This window comes from Ptychodera flava, chromosome 1, assembly GCF_041260155.1.
Source record: "Ptychodera flava strain L36383 chromosome 1, AS_Pfla_20210202, whole genome shotgun sequence".
Lineage (NCBI taxonomy): Eukaryota > Metazoa > Hemichordata > Enteropneusta > Ptychoderidae > Ptychodera > Ptychodera flava.
In genome coordinates this window covers 44,433,698-44,455,665 of record NC_091928.1, presented here as the reverse complement: position 1 = coordinate 44,455,665, position 21,968 = coordinate 44,433,698, and the positions used below count along the sequence as shown (strand labels likewise).

General features: G+C 36.9%; 1 protein-coding gene across 19 annotated transcripts in view; it reads right to left on the bottom strand.

Moving 5' to 3' along the window:
* Positions 1 to 21,968, bottom strand: part of LOC139138699 (myotubularin-related protein 13-like) — a 100,066-nt gene that overhangs the window by 25,821 nt on the left and 52,277 nt on the right. For 10 of the 19 annotated variants that reach the window (XM_070707216.1, XM_070707224.1, XM_070707258.1 and 7 more), the window contains exons 2-23: positions 19,661 to 19,746; positions 18,314 to 18,568; positions 17,484 to 17,597; positions 16,724 to 16,829; positions 16,068 to 16,200; positions 15,394 to 15,502; positions 14,889 to 15,002; positions 13,897 to 14,088; positions 13,380 to 13,508; positions 11,764 to 11,862; positions 11,223 to 11,363; positions 10,354 to 10,533; positions 9,483 to 9,632; positions 8,893 to 8,961; positions 8,313 to 8,471; positions 7,366 to 7,655; positions 6,629 to 6,795; positions 6,016 to 6,089; positions 5,352 to 5,547; positions 4,818 to 4,951; positions 4,081 to 4,259; positions 3,141 to 3,340 (exon numbers count right to left, since the gene is read on the bottom strand). In XM_070707216.1, the coding sequence (XP_070563317.1) occupies positions 3,141 to 3,340; positions 4,081 to 4,259; positions 4,818 to 4,951; positions 5,352 to 5,547; positions 6,016 to 6,089; positions 6,629 to 6,795; positions 7,366 to 7,655; positions 8,313 to 8,471; positions 8,893 to 8,961; positions 9,483 to 9,632; positions 10,354 to 10,533; positions 11,223 to 11,363; positions 11,764 to 11,862; positions 13,380 to 13,508; positions 13,897 to 14,088; positions 14,889 to 15,002; positions 15,394 to 15,502; positions 16,068 to 16,200; positions 16,724 to 16,829; positions 17,484 to 17,597; positions 18,314 to 18,568; positions 19,661 to 19,746 (3,276 nt within the window). Of the gene's footprint in view, positions 1 to 655; positions 686 to 3,140; positions 3,341 to 4,080; positions 4,260 to 4,817; positions 4,952 to 5,351; positions 5,548 to 6,015; positions 6,090 to 6,628; positions 6,796 to 7,365; positions 7,656 to 8,312; positions 8,472 to 8,892; positions 8,962 to 9,482; positions 9,633 to 10,353; positions 10,534 to 11,222; positions 11,364 to 11,763; positions 11,863 to 13,379; positions 13,509 to 13,896; positions 14,089 to 14,888; positions 15,003 to 15,393; positions 15,503 to 16,067; positions 16,201 to 16,723; positions 16,830 to 17,483; positions 17,598 to 18,313; positions 18,569 to 19,660; positions 19,747 to 21,968 lie in introns of all 19 variants that reach the window. The other 9 variants (XM_070707200.1, XM_070707251.1, XM_070707208.1 and 6 more) reach the window with 1 other exon arrangement.

Below are 21,968 nucleotides of genomic sequence, written 5' to 3'. Positions count from 1 at the left end.
GACAAAACTGGTTAAACCAGGATATGTGTGGACCATATGATTAGTTTTGACAAAGCCACTTCACTACACTTCAAAGTGGTCGACTAACTGTACAGTCCATGCGATTTGCTGACCCATGTCAAGGAAACACAATGCAAGAGAATTTGGATCTAGACAAGTGATTGCTACACGTATACTGTACATATATCTACTAAAAGGTGCCTAGTTGCTATCTTTGATCTTTATTTTGGTTATTTTTTTTTTAAAGTAAATCACATATTCTGCTGAAACGATGTTAAAGCATTGCTTCTGTTACCTACATAGGTCATGATATGAAAATAAAATTGAACCATTTTTCTTTTCAGATCGCAGTCTGGTCATTGCAGCATATGTATCTTTTTAATTTCGAAAAAAATAACCAAAATATATCACAAGATAGCCTCAGTTCTCTAAATCTTAGTGTGAGAATTATGATAAAAATTTAGATTTTATTTCAGATCTAGAAGAAGTTGACAGTACTAGCAATAAGAAAACCGACGTTTTGAAATCAAAGATTTGAAGAAGATAAGGCTTGCTCCAGCTCCTACACCAGAAGTTGTACACATCTCACGTCCGTGTTTTTCATTAATTTATGCAACCTTCCACCCCTATTTCCAATAAAATGGACTTGACTTACCATAGACTATATTGATATCATTCCATAGTACTGGAAACAGAGGTGAAAAGACTGATCACAAAACATGCATTTGAACATCATGTTGCTGCAAAGATAATTTCATGCTAAAATGTAGAATTGGACACTCAGGCAAAGCGATAAGTCTTCAGAGTTGTTGAATTCTGTATTTGAAGTCGAACAGTAGAGCTAAGGAGCTATGAAATACGCCAATGTCAGCATAGTTGAAAATTCTCTGTTGCAAGCTCCCGCTAAATTATGCAAAGTAGGACAATAGTTGCTCAAAAATAAACATTCACGGATAGCCCCAGAAGCTGAATACTTATGAAACAGGCCATCTGATTGGTCAATATCAGCTATGACATCAATTCTAAGAAAGTGGTGGAGATTTCAAAAGACCAGTAATTGGATTGGATTGGAAACTTAATGGCTGCAATTTTCAGCAACTAAGTTTCCTACCTCCAAAAAATTAAACAGATATTGTGGGACTTACACTTACATACTCTGTCCACCTCTTTAAACACAAAAAGAAGCAAAACAAACAGAGACAAGACAGATATTGAAATGAATTTGAACAAAATGATGATTACAAAAGGCATACAACACATATTCAAGGTAAATATGATAAGTTTGGGAACACACATCCTGACATTTAGAGCTTCAAAAAATTGACAATTGGGAGAAGTCGGCTAGAAATACCTGACTTGCAGAGCTGTTAACAACTTTGGGGGCAAAATGCAAAAATATTACATTCATAAATTGAACACCTTTCACAGCGTAGAACTATTTTGCAGTTAACATTAATGTATGTTTGACTTTCTTGGAGTAAAGTCATTTTCACATTGACAATTACTCTGAACTCTCAAGCAAGTATTTCTTGAATGTTAAGAATAACTACTAAAACATTCATGCATTTAATATTCTGTCATGATATATCCACACATATCTTTCATGTTAAAATTGATATGTTTGGTGTCAAAAATGCAAAATGACTCTTGTATACTTGTTTGATAAGAAGTTTTGTAATGTTTACGATTTATTTTGTTAAAATTTTCCCTTGTCTGTGGAGAGTTGGTATGAGTAAATAACTGTTGGCTAAAGAGCGATGCAAACAAAAACACAAAAACAATGACATATACACACAGATGTACTCTCTGACACACAAAGCTTGCGAACATGTGTTATGTAGTTACATGTACTCATCCAAATACATTGAAAGCAGTCTTTGTGTTACGGTGGTATGCACCTCGAAAGTAAAAGACTAAAAGTTTGCTCACACTTTTCTTGATGAAACTTTCTACCATTCTCTTACCAAATCAAGAATAAAACCGGAGGAAACTTCGCAAAGATAGGTATTAGAGAAACAAACTACCTAGCATTTATGAACATTTTAAATTCAAAGTGGCTGCAATTCCTCTGTTAATTCTATTCTTAGAGGAAAATATAATTTCTAATTTGCAAAAAATGAGAAGCTGAATGTCATTTTTACACCGTGAGCTTTAAAATGAGCCCCTACAAGTTGTAGATCTAAACAGCACTGAAAATATTAACCCTTTCACCACCATGGTTTGTCCCAAATCCATTGTTTTCTATGGTACAGTTGGACCTGTATACAGGGAACTGGGGGTGAAAGGGTTAAATTAACTTAATCTGTCCCTGAGGCGATTTCTACCTTATAATAAATTCATAGCTCATGTAACAGAATTAATTATCTAATCTCTGTTTCAGGCACCATTATTTCCTTGCTTACTAATATTTAGACAGCATTTATGATGTCGGTGTAGCTGGAGAAAGTCAACAAGTTCTTGCTCTTCTCCAAGTTTCATTATATTTTAACTTTTCTGAGATGCAACACTTACAGCACAACAGCAGTGCCATGCGAATACATGGAGAGCACAGCAAACATAACGGTATGGACCAGCAGAAATGGCACAAAACGGCAAACACACTTCTCAGGGGAACACAGACAAAACATGGAACAGCAAGTAGTTTTAAGACAATAGATACAGTCTTGTATTGGACGCAGACTCAAGGGACAACAAACATCAACTAGAACAGCAGCATACAGGAAAGCAGACAACACACTGGACAGCAGAAAGTGTGACAGAAGATAACAAATACAGAAGTAGACAGCAGATGTAGTTTTAGGTACAAGATCAAGCAAAGAAATATATCATACAACAAACTAAATGTCATTTGCCACTTGCCACTAAGGTATCAAAATTTGATTCAGGTCATAATATCAAACTACAAGAAGAAACACCTTTGAGAGCTCCAGGACCCAGATTAAAATCACATCTTATGGAGACACAAGAGTGTTAACTTCTTTGAAAGTGTGCTGTAATGTACAACAACAGAATGTTACAGTGTACACACCTAACAATGCAAGAACATCTCTGTTTGGAACACAGTGTTGTGATAAGTAACCGAGAAAGCTTCAAAATCTTCAACAGTAGACCAACAAGATAAAAGCAATATGAGTACTTACTGATGTCATCTTCCTCATACAAGCTGTTTGGTCGACTATCTGTCAAATCTTGGAGTGGTGGTTTGGGCAGGGTGGCTCTCCTAGGCACAGCTAGTGGTTCACCTGGCAGGACATATTTCTGTCCCTTGCGAGACATTTGTTTGTTCTTCAAACCAGGCTTCCGGCTGCTTCCCCTCAGGAAAGTCCTGCTTGCAAATTTTCTGAAGTGGAAGGTCAAAATGAATATTACATCATAGGAATGAAAACTTTCAATTTTTGGCAAAGCAGATCGTGAACTCTATAATCACTTCTCTTGCATACAAAACAGAAAATCATGCATAATATTACTCAAGACGATCATTTTTGTATGGCGGTAGAGCATGGCTACATGACTTGCAAACTACTACCTTATAATATCATATTGTTGATATTCAAACAAGAATCACACAGAGAAAGCAATAAAATGTCTACAGAACTACTGTATTATTTACAAGATAAACCCTTTGAGTGCTTTAATTTTTTTCCCGCAAAATTTTAGTGTAACATTTGATCAATTTTTATGATTTTTTTCTGTAATTTTTGAAAATTTTGGATGAAATAGATACCACTTTTCACTGACTACACATTTTGATCAAAATTTTGGGGAAAATTTGAAAAAAACTGACAGGGTTATACACATACAGGCAACAAAAACTGACTTTGGCACTCAGGGGGTAAATACCATCGTAAAAGTGCCAATCAAACCATTTTTCACTCATCACAAAGGCCCTCGAAATCCTTGTACACACTGTGCAGTTGAAGAAAATGTATACACAGTATGAATGCTTGTAGTTATTACGGTCATAGGCTGAATCATGGGTATTTCACTGTTTCTCAGCAGACGACAAGAACATAGACACACAGACACAAAGGGATAAAAGTTACTAATACTAGTACCATGTCTTGATGTTGCAATACAAACCTCAGAGTGGCAGTCTTGTCTTTTTGTTTGTGAGTTTGTAACATGGTATTAGTGGTTGTGACGCCGTTGAATGCAAACATTGAGAAGACTGATGGTGGGTATCGATAGCGATTCACTGTCTTACGGAAATGTTCAATCTTCTCCTGATTAACCTCTTCATCAAACGCAATCCTCATCAGCTGTAATAAATAATGTATGTATTTCATTATAGAGCTACAAAAAATGAACTACAGTAATTCAGAGTCTCTGGGACAGCTCGAAAGTTTCCTAAATGATGTGAAATTCAGAATATTGTACATTTGTCAGAAATCTTATCGGCATTTTAGGTAGTTACTAAAAGATGTTGAGTTCTGCAAAGTGCATTTCTGGGAAATGAGACCACTTTTATGGCTAACCTGTATTCATGAATCTTCTTGGTATTTTGCAAGTTAAACAAAATAAGAAATTCGGCATATATAGTTGTACATTGCTAAACTGTATGCACTCTTTTATGATTAGAATACATTATGACCGTCATACCATTCACCATTTCACAGTGTCACTCTCCCCTTAGCCTGTCTAATGGTAAAAACCATCCTCCTTTAAACTAATGGACTGAACCAAAGTGAAAGCGAGTGAGAGAGAGAATCACCAGTACCTACCACACTGGCAACATTTGAATGCTAAAAGTCAAACAGAGAAAGAGTTCTTGCCACAGCCAAGATGAGATAATAAATTAACTGTATAACATAACAAACCTGAAATGTACAAGCTCTGAGTTGCACAGCTTCTGACAGGTACTGTTCTATGTGTGGTGTATTGCTGATGCTGACTTTCTTCTCCTTGGTCAGTGCCGTGATCGGAAAACTACGGATCACAACCTGTTCACATGCTACAAAGAGGAAATGGAGAATTTGTTGCCCTTTTCGCAATTGGGACTGAATCGAATTAGAGTAACTTGTAATTCTATTCACTGGACATAAATCAACAGCTTTTTTAGGTCACCGATGAAGGCCCACAGTGCGAAAAAATTATCTTTGACACTCATAACGATAAATATAGTGATAAATCATTTTACAAATCATAGGAATGACGGAGTCACTGCACATTGACAATACCTTGTATATCACAAGTTACATATACAATAGTACAACTCTGTATGTTGTAAGGAACACAGCGCCCTCATCAGGCAGTAGCTGTGGGCCCTCTGGGAGTCTACAGGCTCTCTGGTATATCATTTATACAAATCATAGTGAATTTTTTGAATATTACAAATGATGGGGTTACAATACCTTGTATATCACAAGGGGTTCCCTTGAATACAACTCTGTATGTTGTAAGGAACACAGCGCCCTCAGCAGGCAGTAGCTGTGGGCCCCCTAAGTTTCCACCGGTTCCTTCTTCTCTGCCGTCTGGCAATAGATAGCCCCTCAGGCCAGCTAGGACCAGCTCCTCTCCAGGGAGCAAAGCTGGCTTCAAGATCTTGGGCTGAAAACAGCAAAATAAATCAAATTTAAATTACATCATCTTGAGAAATATCAATCATGTCGGATTTTAAAGAGGATAATTCTCTCATTCATGACTTTTTCATTGTTACAAGTTGAAGAGACATATTCCTTGATGATGGTAGTCCATTTTCTCTAGGTGTGCGCATATCTAATTGATACTTTGCTAAATCTATATTTTCCTGGAATTTTAAATCCATAGCAACAGTTTGCTTTCTGTTTTGTCTTATCAAGAATATATCTCACTATGAATACCATTTGGAACAAAGGTTCCGCTTTGAACACTTCAACTACATAATGAAGCTGTCAAGTTTCTTGTATCAGTTTATCAGAATACCAATATCATCCACTGCATTCCGTGTAAAATGCCACTTTGCTACAATATCATCAAGAGTGTTCACAATGGTAAGGAAATATATTTAATCTTGGATCATCTTGGTAAATGTCTTACCTTCTTTATTGGTGGAAGTCTCTTGCTTTCTTTGTTGACTGCTTCCAGGGTTTCTATGTGCATAGCAACAACACCTAAGACAACGACAAGTGATGATAACATTGAATGTTTACCAAGGTGCTTTACAAAATCCTTTCTTCTGAACACTTAACTTGGTTTGAACATGTACATTTCACATTACCACATGACAATAGCAGACTATCACTGGCCAGTTATCTTGCTATCAGAGCCTCAGTAAATGTACCTCTTGATAGTGTCTTACTTTCTAAAACAATTAGCAATACGCAGTATTTGGCCTATCAACACTGCCTGTATATGAAATAGGTGAAATGTTAATTTTGACAATTGAAATTCTCTCTTCACTTACATGCAGTTGTCAGCAACAGCATAGCACCTGACACATATATGTACTATACTACAAGCTAAACACTTGGTGTGTCAACACAATTCACGTAGTATGCACAGCGATACACCTGATCAAGGGAATAAAATCACTGAAAAATTCTCAACAGTTACACAGACCTGGGCTGAAAGAGTTCGTAAACTGCAAAACAATGACAAGTTCTAAACAATGACAGAGTATTAAGAAATTTGCATGTCACATGCATCTCACCTGGTATCATCTGATGGAGTGACTTCTGATGCTCAGCTGTCACACCACCTTCACTGCACACTTTGTCGACGAATTTGGAAATGAATCTGATTACACTGCCGGCTGGATCTGAGCTATCTCCTTCCTCAAATCCACTCTCTCCATCAAGACTGTCACTTCCTCCAATACTGATCAAATAAATAAATAAATAAATAAATGTTAGGGTATTCAAAATAATTTTCTGGCATGGGTGAAGACCAGAGGACAAAAATTTTGGACATGAAGTAAAAGTTACCACAGTTTCCTAGAAAAATCAGTCCCATCGAACAATAATGAATCCAAACATATTAGTGAAATGCATGCTGTCTTTGTCCACTACTCTTAAATCTTGCCAATGTTGTAAGTTAAGGAATATTTGGAGAATATTTATTTATATATAATCATTCTATGAACAAAGCTTGGAAGCCATGAGCAAAGATATCATTGGATGCAAGACAATAAAACAATAGAAAATATATTGTACCAATACAGTATATAACACCTTACATAGCGAAGTGGCTGAATTTGCTTGTCATATGTAACAATATATTCAGCTCAAAACTTTTTTGCAACAATATATTTGTAATAATATATAAGGTCAAGCTATACATTGTGTATTTTTCTCTTGGTCTACCTGCATCATGTTTGCTGAGTTCTGATTACAATAACATCTTTTTTGGCCAGCAATATTCTCAGTGCAAAAACCAACTTTTCTTTACCTCTGTGATATATTGCTACTTCCACTTTCCCCTTCATGGCTGAACACATTCTTGATCCCTTTGCTGATGTCCAGAGGCACTCTCATGTACACCATTCTATTTGCATAGTGTATGGCTTGGCTGAACACCGTGCTTTCCTCGTTGCTTATCATCTCGTTCCGTTCCTCCTCGCTCTGTGCAGGCCATATCCTGATTTGTTCGGCCGCGATTTCCAGCGCTGATTTATCGTAGAGAAGACCCTGTGTTCTACGGACTACGTCTGGACTGGCAGTAAATGCTTCGTTTAAATCCTGAGGGGATGAAGAAATACAGATCCAACAAACAATGCAGTCAGCGAAATATCATGACAACCAAATGGAGTTTTGCAAACATTTCATTGGGTAAAAGCCACTACTGTTATACGCAATAGAATACCGTATATTACTGTCACACATTTCAGTCAAAATTTCAACACAGTTTCCATGAACTTGTAATATTGATAAACTTTCATGGACATCAACGATGTTTTCTCACAAGCATGATTGTGTGATTCCAAACCTATTTAATCAAAGCAGCCACTAAAAGAAAACTAAAACTAAAAGCTGAAAGACAATCAATGAAAGTTTGCCTCCAGATTACAAAGCTGTATTTGAACTTGAATGAATGATGTGTGAATGATTTGTGTAGGTGACATTCCCCTTTAAGAGAAACCTGGAGAAAATACTGCGTGAATAAATAGAATAAGTTTTGCACACATAGGACATGCGCATACACACATACAGGTGACAGACATACATGTAGACAAGACCTAAGAGCTCCCTATATTACAGCATATGGGAGCTAAGAATCCAGTTAGTGCTAAACACGACTACCATTACAGAGATGTAAATGTTTAGTCATACTATTATAGTTTCTTATGATAAAATTTGCAGTATCACTGAGATTGACAGAGCACATATTTGACTCACCGGTTTGTCTGCTTTGAGTTCATCCGGTGGCAGATACAAAGCCCGGATGTTCTTCTCCACATCGGAATAGAAGGTGGCTTGCCAGAACTGCATACTAGCCCAGACTGGATGGTCTTGTACACAGGTATAGGCGAATTGTATCACACCTGTACAGAGTTTCTGTTGATAAACGGGAAGATGAAAAACTGTCTAAGAAAAATGAAATGATAATTCAGTGTTCACCGCACCATGCAGTATAAAAAGTTGTAATGCAAGTCTTGTCCTACTCTTTCAGTTTTTTAACTTAAATTTTAACTCTTTCTATCTGAAAAGTAATTCTGATAAATCTAAGAATTTTGCACTACTTTCTTTCATGCTCATGTCTCCTTTGACCTGAGAATTTCCCCTCTGATGTGGGGATTTCAAAAAATCCCACAACCATCATAAAACATAGTGTGTTACACTGTAACGGTACCATAGTACCACAATTAACTTGTTCACCCCAATGCCCAATAAACAGGTCCACAATCACCATTGATAACAATAAATTTGGGCCAAACCATTGTGGTGAAAGGGTTGAACCACAGCAGGGATAACTTACCCTACAAAACGAGGCTGTAAGAGGTAGTAAGGCAGTAGCTACAGCATGCTCCTCGCTGCATGCATCCTCCTGATAGATGAAGAAAACAACCAGGAAATTCATGAATTACAGAGACTATAGCACAGTTTTGTCTTTCTTCCTCTGATGTTTAACATTAGAATCACTGACACATGATCAATGTTGCTGACTTGAATTTGAATATCCTGAATTTTTGCTCTCTGTTGACATGACCTTCAAAAGTTTATGAGTGGACTTTCTCTTCTAATTCACTACAATAACACTTACAAATGTGTGTGAAAAATTGATCAAAATTCTGCGGAGGTGTGTCTACAGAATTGTTCAATGACCATCTCACAACCATAAAATTATCAAAACTAACGTCATATTTTACCCTTTTCCCCTTGTTTTAAATTGAAGAAGGTCAAACACATCTTGTAAAACAGCTGGGTTGTACTGAATATGGAATGTGAATATAACTTACATTGATCAATACACAACTGAATACTATATTGGTAATTTTATTGCACAGTAACAGCCATCAGTGTTTTGAAGTATTTGGAGTAAGATGTCCACATATTGCTGATTCTCACCTGGAGTGCACAGTTCATGAGTCTGACAATCAGATCAAACTGTTGACTTTCTAGCATGGCCCTGTTTTGATGTGCATGCGTTGACAGCTCCCTGGTAAGTGCATTGCGTACAACGCGACTCTTCAGTGACCTCAACACGGCTGGGAATGTCTGTAATGAACACAGGTCAACAATGATGAACACAATATCAAATCACATCACAACTGTCATTAACAATGTATAGATTCTACCGCCATTAGACAACTGATGGCTGTCTACTTTTTGGTTTTTATGGTCTAATTTTTATCAAATATTCAAAATAGTTTACATCCCAGCTTGGAACAGTATGCTGAAAGTAGTGTTTCATCACTATTGGTTTGGCAGAGAACATGATTTATCAATATGTTAACATAGAGAATTTCATTTGTAGTCTGATTTTAAAACTACAGGAGCTGCAGATTTTCATATCATCACTTCTTTTGTTCCATGTTTCAACCAATCTGGTTCTCCACTCTAAACCATGTTGAAATATCCAGTATGTAACTTGTCAACTCAGTCTGTACACTTGTGCATTACTTGTGTTGTTGATTAGAAGTGAACAATAGCGATGGTTATCACTCACTAAAACATGGCCTGAGTTAGCAAGCCAATGGATACAATAATGGCTACCATTACATACAGGCTGTGTTGACAGAATGAACAGTGGATTTACTAAGGTGAGCATGTTTCAGAAAGTTACACAAGAAACTCTAGTCAGATCTATGTACACTGGCAATTATGGCTACCGTCTCTTTTCAAAACGAACAAACTGCCTTCCATAACATGATTGTTGGCAAATCATGGCAAAAATAAATATTTTAGTAAATGCACCATCTTTGCCTGTACCACTCACCTTTCTTGCATCTAGTATCTTGTTCTCAAATATACTATTAACACAGGTCCTAAGCACTTCCAACCTTCTGGCATTGTTATTGATGATATTCCTCTGTGCTGTGATGTTACCCGCTGGTGGTCCGTACGGAACAAACTGGGACTTGGGCTGTCGGATTGTCTGAAGTTGAGCTTTCATGCTCTGTAAGAGGGTCACAAAATCGTTTATTCCTTTAAGCGCCAAAGTCAATTTTCGTCACCTTTAAAAATTATATCCCAGCCAATTTTTTAAAGATTTTTGCCAAAATTTTGGTACGAAACTGTAGCCAATAAAATGTGATGACCATTTGGTTCAAAATTATCAAAAACATTACAGAAAATTCATGAAAATTGGTAAAATGTTGCACTTAAATTTTGGCGGGAAAAATTGCAACACTCAAAGGGTTAAGGAAGTTATGGAAAATGAGGGATGTGTAGGATTTGGGACACAAACTATGTGTACACCAGTTAGCTGGCTGATATTTTAATTATTCGAATACAGTGCCGGAGTAACACACTATGACAAGTTACTGCAAGTTACTGTTAAACAAGAATGCCAGAAAAACTTATTTCTGTAATAGCAGCAGTCATACTATAATTTGCTTGAATTTTACACATGTAACAAGTCATTGTAAATTATTTTCAAAAGGCTAGCTTCAATAAAAATGTCATTATATACATGGTACACAATTTTCAAGTACAGGTTTCGACAATCACAAGTTTGTGTAATTGATGAAATTTAGAACAGTAAGTAGCCATGAAAACCATATCAAATGAAGCTATTCTGTTTCAGCAGATATCATCATTTCCTAGATGTTGACAGGAAAGGGAGAATAGTCCAAGGAAACTCACAGCTTTCTTGACTCCATCATCAATGACTTCTTGAACTCTGACACAGTCAATTCTAGGGAATGTTGGGATATGGATTCTGGTGAAAGCCCCATCACATGGTTTGGGGATCTTCTGTGAGTATGGCTGTGGGTTAGGATTTTCCTGCAAATCAGAGAATTTCACACATTTTAACTACATGTGCAAAACACGGGGCACTTACCTCGCATCCCACTGAAAATTTACACTGCTTAAGAGCAAAAACGAGACTACACTTGATCTCACCTTCCAAAGTATTTATGTCATCTCCATAGTTGTTAATACAAACTTTCTGATCCTGAATTGTAAGCATGTGATAAGCATATGTATCTCATGGCGTAACAATTACATGCGTCTGATTGGTTGATGGCTATCTTCATGATTGAAATCAGCCAATCAAAATCACAATGAGGTCACACAAACAATACAAAATGAAAATGATAATAATATACATTTTTCTTTACATCTTTCAAGCATTACTACAGAAGACACTGGAATATTGCAAGCAAGGAACAATTCAACTTACGTTGATAAATAGATGTCTTGCAATGTCTTGAACATTTTTTATTATCCTTTCCGCTTTCCTTCCTTCTTGAAGAAGTGTCTCTTGAATATTTGCTGATATCTGAGGGCAACAAAATGCACAAACAATTTTGTTTATGTTATTTTCTGAGAGAATAAACATCCCTAATATGTCATATTCAGTTACATTTCACACATTATGAGTGAGAGCAACAGAAAATTCACTTTCTCAAACATTTGTTAGATTGTTAAAGGTATACTGTCACCTGTTCCAATTTTGCCACAGTTACCATGGAAAGAGAAAATCTAACCAATCACAGATTTTAAGCGGGTGGCCGCTTTTTAAAAACAGCGCCCTCACATGGGCATTTTGAATACCAAGGAATGGCCCTTTGACCATACATGGGCATATTTAGATTACAGGTGACTGTATACCATTAAGCCAAAGAATGCTGTCAGTCGCAAATTGCCATTATCCTAAGCCCACACTGAAAAAGTTTAAAATAAACAAAGTCCAAGGGGATTGAGTTACTTCAAAAGCTATGGTATGGGTCTTTAGGAAAAGCTATTATTTTATAGGGCTCAGCCCTTGGTGTCGCGCAAGGGGTTAAGTTTGGCCATGTTATTTGTATTGATTCATGATAAAATAGAATTAATTGTTACTTCATATACGTTTGTATGACAATTATGCCCAATTTCCCTCTGATGAAAGCAGTTCACGTACGTACACTACGTCAAAACCTGAAGCAGTGCAGATTTTCTGTAATGTGTAAATATGTTGGACAAAAATTGGCAATTTTTACTATGATAATAGCCTATTGTATTAAACAAGGGACGTATTATGCCATCATTATCATTGCAATGGTAACCGCACTGCCCACCTTCCACTTGCAAGCTGAAAACTATAGCGTTCCCCGAAAAACTGGCAATTTTCGAATCTAGATATTGACACAGGGGGCGCTTTTCTAAAATTCAATCCCAGCATTCTTTGCGTATGCACCCCCCTCCCCGTTCATATGCACGACAGTTTTCTCCCTTTTCCAGTTTTTATGCGTGATATTAACGATATTTTGTATCAGCGACAAGGTGGATAATAACACATACTGGTTAATAAAAGCGATATATTTTATAAATGGCATGTTATAAAATAAGAATTTGCACGTTTCGTATTTGTTTATTTATGAGTACTCAAAAAAACATGGCGGCGCCCATGGAAGTAGGGTACACTTCCGGTTACTCGCATAGTATATTATGAATATGCGCATGCGTAGTCAGTAAGCCGCTGGTGCGACTATTAGTTTGGTAATGCATACTGGGTCCACTCTTTGTCAGGTGCAACAAAGTCGGATGTCCTTTCTGTTCTTTCCATTATTGAAAGGTCAAACTTAGCTACATGAAAAAACAGATTTGTACAAAATTTGGGGGATCAAAGAATGATATAAAATGCAAACTTCTTGGATGTTGTCTGTTACTGAGTCTCTCTTGGATGTTGTCTGTTACTGAGTCTCTCTCTCTCTCTCTCTCTCTCTCTCTCTCTCTCTCTCTCTCTCTTCCTTCCTCCCTCTCTCCCTCCCTCTGGCTCCCTCCCTCCCCATTAATGCTAGTCCCTTTCTTACTTACCTCGTCAAACATATCACAAATCCTGAATGGTGGGCCTCTTTCTTGTACAAATGTTTGAAATGACATGCCACCTAGGACCTTCTGTAGGAAATCATCACCACTCAAGCCTCGTTCAAACAGAAATAAACCCTGCAAACAACAAACATTATACAGCAAATTTATAAAATTTCGTGATAAGTTTTAAAAGTGTTACCATAAACAATGCGAAACACATCTTGTATGTTTGTGATTCCCTTCAAATTGGCAAGAAAACAGAATTGTGAAACGCAGCCATTTCTTAGCCTTTACTAATCAATAGTGAACTTCTTCACATGCTGTTCTAGTTTAACTGTAGCCTGACATACTATGATCACTGGTTAGGGTCCAAAGGGTTAACCCTTTTACCACAATGGTTTAGCCCAGATCCCTTGTTATCAATGGCAATTGTGGGCCTGCTTACTGTAATAATGGGGATGAACAAGTTAAGTGAGGAACTCTAACATCAGGAATCAGTACAATCTAACAGTGTGTGTCTCACCTTGTGGAACGTAATGACAGGCTCTGGATGAATTCTGATAATTGTGAGACAGGAACGATAGCCCATGAACAGCTCAGCAAACAGTCTCATGAAGATTGCTCGGATCTCCTTGTCTAACATTGGTTGTAGTGAGGGTGATGGCGTCGGCGGTGGGAATGCACAGTCTGCATTCTGTAGGTCTGGACTCAATACCTGCATAGGGAATATGAATATTTATTACATGCCTTGATGTGAGTGCAAATCAGTGCATTGATTTGAATAGGAACATCTGGGGAGTTACACCGACTGGTTTCCATACTTATCCAGTCCAGTGAAGCCCTTCGACGTTTTTGATGTCAAAGTAGACACTTAATGCTAGATGTAAAATATCTATGGGCGCACTGCTATTTTGACTTTCGTTAAAATCTGTTTGATGCTGGTCTATAATTGTAAAATTGTTTGAGAATGCCCTGCATGTGACTAAATGTCATATAGCATTAACTGTGAAGAGGCATGTAATAAAAATATTATTGCCTGTATACATGGGTTTATGTGCCCTTGCACCAGGAGACAATTTTCCTTCCTAGCATCAGGCAAACTGTCACCTGCTCTCAGGCAAATAAACCCATGTATTCAGGCAATAATATATGTTGTATCATACCAGTATATTGATGATGCAAATACTGCATTTGATTGGTCGACACATGAAAAGAACTGTGGTATATTGGCGATATACCACGGCTGGCATACATGCGAGCTCTTAACTTCAGCAAAAATCCGTTTATGACGTTCCATGCCAGAATGTCAATATACTGTTATGATATAATAGCGATAAATCACACCAGCGACGGTATACCACTCGATTTTGACCATTTCACTTAATATATGCACTCGCTATCGCTGGTGCATATATGTTGTGAACTGGTCAAAATCTCGTGGTTTACCGTCGCTGCGTGTGCTTTATTGCTTAAATAATGCACACTACTATGCTATGTTCAAACCATATCTCTTACCAGAGTGAGTTCTTGATGAGCTCTGTTGTATATATGGTCAGGCAGCATAGGCAAATTAAGGTGCTCTGGTATTGATAAATATCCACTGTCAAGATCGGCTACCACCACATCCAACTGTACGTTACAAGAAACAAAAACATGACAACAACTGTCAGCCTTTCTTCATTTTTCACACTCATGGTGTATCAATAGCAAATATCTTGCACAAAGCAAACATTTATCAAAATATCTGATCTGTTATGCTTTGCTAAAGTTTATATTTTGAAAGTGGCGTTGAGTTGAATTGCTGAAAACTGGCCACACGCTCAGTGCATATGTATTCAAAAGTGTGGTTATTTTTTCAGTATGAATATTAAAATGTAAATGTTTAACTGTTTTGAAATTCAACCATACGCATCTTGTGCATACGAAGGCATACAGTGATTGTTATGGGTAGCAAAGAATAAATATCAGGATCATCCTCAAATAATGAAGTGACAGACAACTTTTGGGGTTTTTTCCTTACCAGTTCTTGTATCTCACTTTTATTGGATGAGTGTACACCCATGATGAACGGTGTTGGCGTACTCAAAACTTCCATCAAAGCATTTGGCAGTACAGGAATATATACATAACTGTAAAGTACACAGATAAACAGCATTATTGCATGCCAATAAGATTTCACATACTTAACCATACAAAAACAAACAAGACCGTACATGTCTACCGTAATGCCTATTTTTCATCTTTGCTGAATCAAACAACTGTGTTTTATTGATATTTGGCATTGAAAGGGTTTAAGATACTTAACCCTTTCACCACCATGGTTTGTCCCAAATCCATTGTTTTCTATGGTAAAGTTGGACCTGTATACAGGGAACTGGGGGTGAAAGGGTTAAACATACTTGATGTAATGTCTGTCACAAAAAAGTAAAGAGACAAATGAGTAAAAATTTTCATTTCCTAAAATTGATAGTAGACAAATTTCCCATCGAAGTATCACAGACTTTGGCAGCTATATTGAATTATGGATATTGAAAAATTTAAAGTTGTTATTCTCTGATCCATAACCCTGATTTCAGTCTTGAGATTATGCTGATATGCAAGTAAGAAAAGATATTCTAGTTTTAAAGTGACAAAATCCAATGAATGGAAGAAGCTCTTAGAGGAAGGTTGATAAACTGTTGAAATTTGACTCACCTATACTTCAATGGAAAAAGAATTGCCAACAACGCAGTACTGGCGTCTGTTAATCTGGAATAACTACTTGAATGAAATAATATCTTGTTGTCGGTCAATGCAGCACAAAATAAACATAAGACATTGTGGATTCCTGAAATGAGAAAGAAAAGGAATGGCTTTTAGAGAAGAGGACAATTAGAAATCTTGAAAGTATTGTCATCAAATTTGCATATCAAGGCAATAAATAGTTTATGAGGAAACTCATCTTATGAAGACAAATTGATCAAACCAAATATCACAGATACGGTTAAGAACATGACATGATGTATGGGTAGACAATTTTGATAAAGGAAACTGCAAGATAAATCATCTTTTTTCTACAGACAGTGGATAAAAAAAGTATTCAAATTTGTCTAGGACCTTTCAAGTAACCTGTGTATTTCAATGATAAATGAACGTCCCGCGATTGGCTGAAAAGGTTTTGAATAATTTGCATAGGATGACTTGAAATTGCTTTTGCTAATTTATAATATATTATAGATGTTGGCCCTTCCTTGCAAGAAGTGTAAAAGAACATGTTGTGCTGCTAGTAGCTACATCATAATTACTTCAGCTCAGTGTACTAGCTATGGCTTATTATGCTTTGAGTCGTTGGTTGAGTGAAGACTGCTTACCTAGTTGCTGGAACAGCATTGCAACAGTGTTTCTTGACACAGGGATGGCGCCATTTAGTGGGGGTTGTAAACTTTGCCTGTCTCCAGCACCAACGGAAAACCGCACCTGATGAGTAACAGTTCATAATGGAATGTCAGTCTCTCTGCTAGAGATGTGATGGTAGATACATTGAATGTCCTTTAGGTCACAGATTTCAATGGAGTGTGTGTTAAATGTGAGAGTTACTTCTCAGTAGCTGACTGTTAGTGACACATAATTATACATATCAAGAATTGGGCTACGAAACCATGTGCTACATTCCAGGTCTCAATATTCCTATCAATGGTGAAAACTTTTCTCAAAAGAGAAGGCTTCCTCTAGTATCATTGATAAATTTTGGATGCACACGTTTGTTACCACAGGACAGTGAACAGTCTGTGCAATTTAAATGCAGTTATCATCTAGGCCAGCTGCAGACAACAGAAGAAATTGCCCTGCACAGCGCCCCCTAGAGTCAAGAATATAAAAAGTGTCAAGTTCATTATTCAGCTGTTGGGACTTCTTGAGTCCATCAGTTACAATGAGTGATATGCCAAAGAAAAACAGGTATAAAGACTGTTGCTATTTTTCATACGCATAATTGAAACGTTCGAAAAACTGCACTAAAAAGTATTGATAATTAAACATTATCACAGCAGACATATGAATGTCCCTAATATTTCACAAGACTCTATCCCCAGAATGATTCATTGACTGTTCAAATATTTGTCTGATACTTACCTGTGGTCCTCCAGGAGGAGGAATATGTACACTACCCAGCAGGTTTCCAATTATGGACTCTAGCTGAACGTTCATTGATTCTATATATACAGTATAAATTATACCTAAACAATTCTGTGAAAAAATACAGGAAGAGTATAAGAAGTCTGCATTAGACATTTGCAAAATGAGACACAAAATACTCCAACATGATAAATTGTCATTTTAAAAAGTTTGAATGTGATCTATTATAAAACTGAAAGAAAATGACTGGGTATTGTGTGAGGCATGAAACTCAGCCATATGAAGATTATCCACCGGTAATATTTTGTTATCTAGTCATGCGTCACATTTTCTATTCATACTTGATAAATGATAATATTTCCAGAGGTGCACAAACTACAGGCACAGAGTTTGTAAGTCCAGGAAAACAGTATATATGCTGTGCATGGTAGTGACTTGGCAATTCTCATAAGTCTAGTGAACAGGTGAATATCTTTGCAACTGTAGGGAAGAGAATGGACAAAACCAGACTAGCCTGCTCAGGCCTAAACCGAGAAACTTGGGCCTGGAAAAGCTGGCAACTATAGTACATGCAGTACATGTTACCTGCTAGACCTAGTGGACTTTACTTCAGTACTGGTCAAAAAGCAATTTGAACATCCCTGTCTGACAAATGCTAAATGGAGGAATCTTTCAAAATTTTTTCAATGTGACATAGGAAATACTACACACTGTACATCTTCTTACACACCGACAATACTGAAAATATCATAATGATATCAATAGGAGATGGCTGGTTAGTGAAAACCATTGACAAATAGAGAGATGTAGTTATTGACGTCACTTACCCTAAAAGTTTCAAAATAATCTAGTCTGGAAATCAGTGCTATACTCTTTGGTGCAAACATCAGTGTGTGGTGTACAAGTCCTCCTTCCTCCTCCGTTTCTACGTCATCTGGTTTCTTGGGCGTCATGGAGACAGTTTCATGAAAGGTGAGGCAGGCGCAGTAGTGCCTGTCGGCTTCGATGTCGGTCAGCACGGACACAAAAAACGAGGGCTGTGTCCTCTGCGATGATAGGTCCCAACCACCCGGTTGACAAAACTGAAACCACACAGATAATACCATCAAAATTGCTGAGTCCTTACAGAAGATTTTTTTGTTTGTTCAGTGTTTTTATATAGAACATTGAGATAGAATACACTGTACCCACATTACTGCTTGGTATTGTAGAAATTTTTGAGCTTTTCTATTTACCTAGTGTATCAGTGTACATGTACATGTATGTCACAACATTTTCATCAAATATTCTATATATCTGACAGTATTGAGAGACATATAAAGTCCTTGTTCTCTGTCAGTTATTTATTTGATCAAGTTGGGATCAATGCTTCAACTGCATGTATACTGCTGCTACAAGTATAAGTCTATTACTGAATGGAATGGCTTCTCTTCAGAAAAATAAACTGTAACAGGCAACCAGATAAATCTTGCTTTTTAAAACAGATAATAAGTCCAACATTTTCTTCTTTTTCTTCAGTTGTTCTGTTAAAGTCACTACCATAAAGAGAGAGGGTACCCAGTACAGTGTAGCTCCTTGCTCTACAGACAACTGAACAGTCTTGAACCATCCTTACATCTATATATACTGTACAGAATAGTCTGCCCTCTAACTATCAGATTTTTTAATCAAATTGAATTTCTTGGAATTTTCTTGAGTCAACCAAATATAAGTACATGAACAAATTAAATTACTTGAGTCAGTGAAAATACACTCAAATTGACAGGGAATCAAAATTGACTTACACCCTATTACTAATGAAGTATGGTGCGAATGCAACAGTCTCTCCAAGAATGTATGGAACATGAACTTCTAAACATATTTCAATTGAAATCCTGGGTATCAGATTTTATTTGTTTTGAATATGAACACAATTAATTCTCCATGCAGCTCTTCTTGAAATCACGCAGGGAAAATAGTTTTATGTAAGTGTATCTCTTTATTTCCTACTCTCCTTGACCTTTGTGTGCTATCATCTTCTGAAATGACTCATCAATGATGTCAATTTTCAAGCCTGCTCTTTCTATGTTCTATTATGATACAACTTAGACTGACCTACATCTTTTGTTATGTGGATCATTCTATTGTGCAGCGGGGAGTGAGGATGGAAGAGTTGAATTCCATGCATTACTTACTAATTCCAAGCCCTGATGGAATGGTACATCATCCCAGTCCTTTTCCGGGAATCGGTGTATAATCTTTCCACTACCAGAACCACTCCCTGCAAGTCAAGGATAAAGAGGAGATATTAATTTCAAGATTCTTTGGAAGATAATGACACCATGCATCCGTTAATAAAGCCCTGCATGTACACGTTTTTTGTGAAGTCAATACTGATCATCGGTATAATAGTTGGGGACATTACAACTTATACCAGATACAGGAGCTCATTTCAGTCTTCAGAGCTGAAGATAATGAAAATATTTGGTTTAATTGCATGTAAGATGTGTATTGTACAATATAGCAGATACAAATTATATATGAAAATATACCAAAATCTGTGAACATACATGTACATAAAATGTATACATCAATTATTAGACCTTCTGTTCGATAATGTGTATGAAACAGCAAAGATTTACTGATATGCCCCACATGAAATAAAAATTTATCAGCATGTATAGCACATTGTACTATTTAGCACACTACTTATAAAATGATTTGGTGGTTTGTGAATTCAAATGTTTGATCGAACCACACTCTTTGAGCAACAATCACATGGTTTTACAGGAATTTCAATAGATGGAGACAACCTTGGAGCACTTGAATTGTGTTGTGACGCTTGAACTCTGAACCTAATTCTTGACACCTATTGAACAGCCAGAAGTAGGTCACTGAGCATAACACCATTAATGTACATTCAATCACAATGAAATAAGGGGTTTTCACGAAGTCTGCTGACATTTTTATGGAGTTCTCCAACTCAAGGAGTATCCTCTCAGGATTTTAATTTGTTTGATTTCTGCCTATTACAAATGTAGGTCAGTTTATAGGATTGACCAATCCTACCTGCCTACGGTACATCTACACGCTGGTACAATATTGTAATTTTTTTTATAGTTTTTCTGCACTTTACGAGCGTGATACAGTGTGTGCATATTCCGAACTGTTCCACATCATAAATTATGTACTTTGATTAGTAAGAAAATGTAACCATGGCATATTGGTTTTAGAATCTGACATGCAGACATTCAGTGCAGAATCTAAAATCAATTTTGAAATCATATCTTATTAATTATATCATATCACTCGTGCATATATATTGTGAACTGGTCAAAACCTTGTAGTATACATGTACAGTCGCTGGGTGTTCTTTATTGCTTAAATATTGTTCTGAACATGAACATAATATCAAGAATATTCAACTGTTGGGTATACATATACAGCAATGAAAACAGACCAATATCATTTCATTGTGTTGTGTCACCAGATGAGATGAACAAATGTCTGGTGCACTGAGAGTTACTTTCTAGTGTACTATTTGATTTCATGGGACAAAAGAGACAGTATGTTACTATATTACAAGGTTGACTGTAATTATGTCATAAATTTACTACTACCAGCCCCTTTGTGCAAGCATTGTCCTGCTCAGGTTGTACTGTATCATGCATAAAAGGTGTCCTTAGTCAGTGTTTAGTAAATACGGCTACTGTTTGTTTATGGTATTGTATGTCTACATTTCAAGAACTAAACCCTGATGGCTACACATTTGCAGGACATGTACGTTCTGTTCAAGTAATTTACCCATCTCTCTGTAAGCACTCGACCATCATGCGCATACATATATCAAATCAAGGCTACATATATACTTCAGATAGTTTCACAATATTGACACACACTTACATGTGTACGATGATAACATTCTACAAAAGTCACTTTCAAATTATATGTATTCCCCTTTTCCACCCCTACAGAGAGCCATACCACCAGGCACTTAAGGCTGCACACACTGAAGAGTGCCTATGGAGTTCCAAACAGACCTCCTATGACCCGTTATTAAGTGGATTTACAGAGTCAGTGTGGTGAACTGTTTTGAACCCAGCATGTGACCATTTCAACATAGTTTACAAGAAGACACGTTTTTTTTCTATGCTCCTCTGCCTTGCACGCCAAATATACAACTTTTAACGGCGAGTCAGAAAACCCGACCGAGACGAGTCGAGACGAGACCAAAAGACCTCCTATCTTACTGATAGAAAAGTTACGGGTTTTTTTGCACAAATCAGCATCTGTACCAATGCCACGGGAAAAAAGGACGTTGATCCACTTCTGTCTTAGTCAAAGAAGTGATATCCCACCCCTACCATCGACTAATGCTTGTTCATTTTCGTACATTCTAGTCAGTGGTTACATAGTTCTCCGAATTTGAATCTTAATCTGAGGCTGCCTCAGATTCCACACACATAACATACATGTACTATACCGGTAGTATCGGTAATGTAG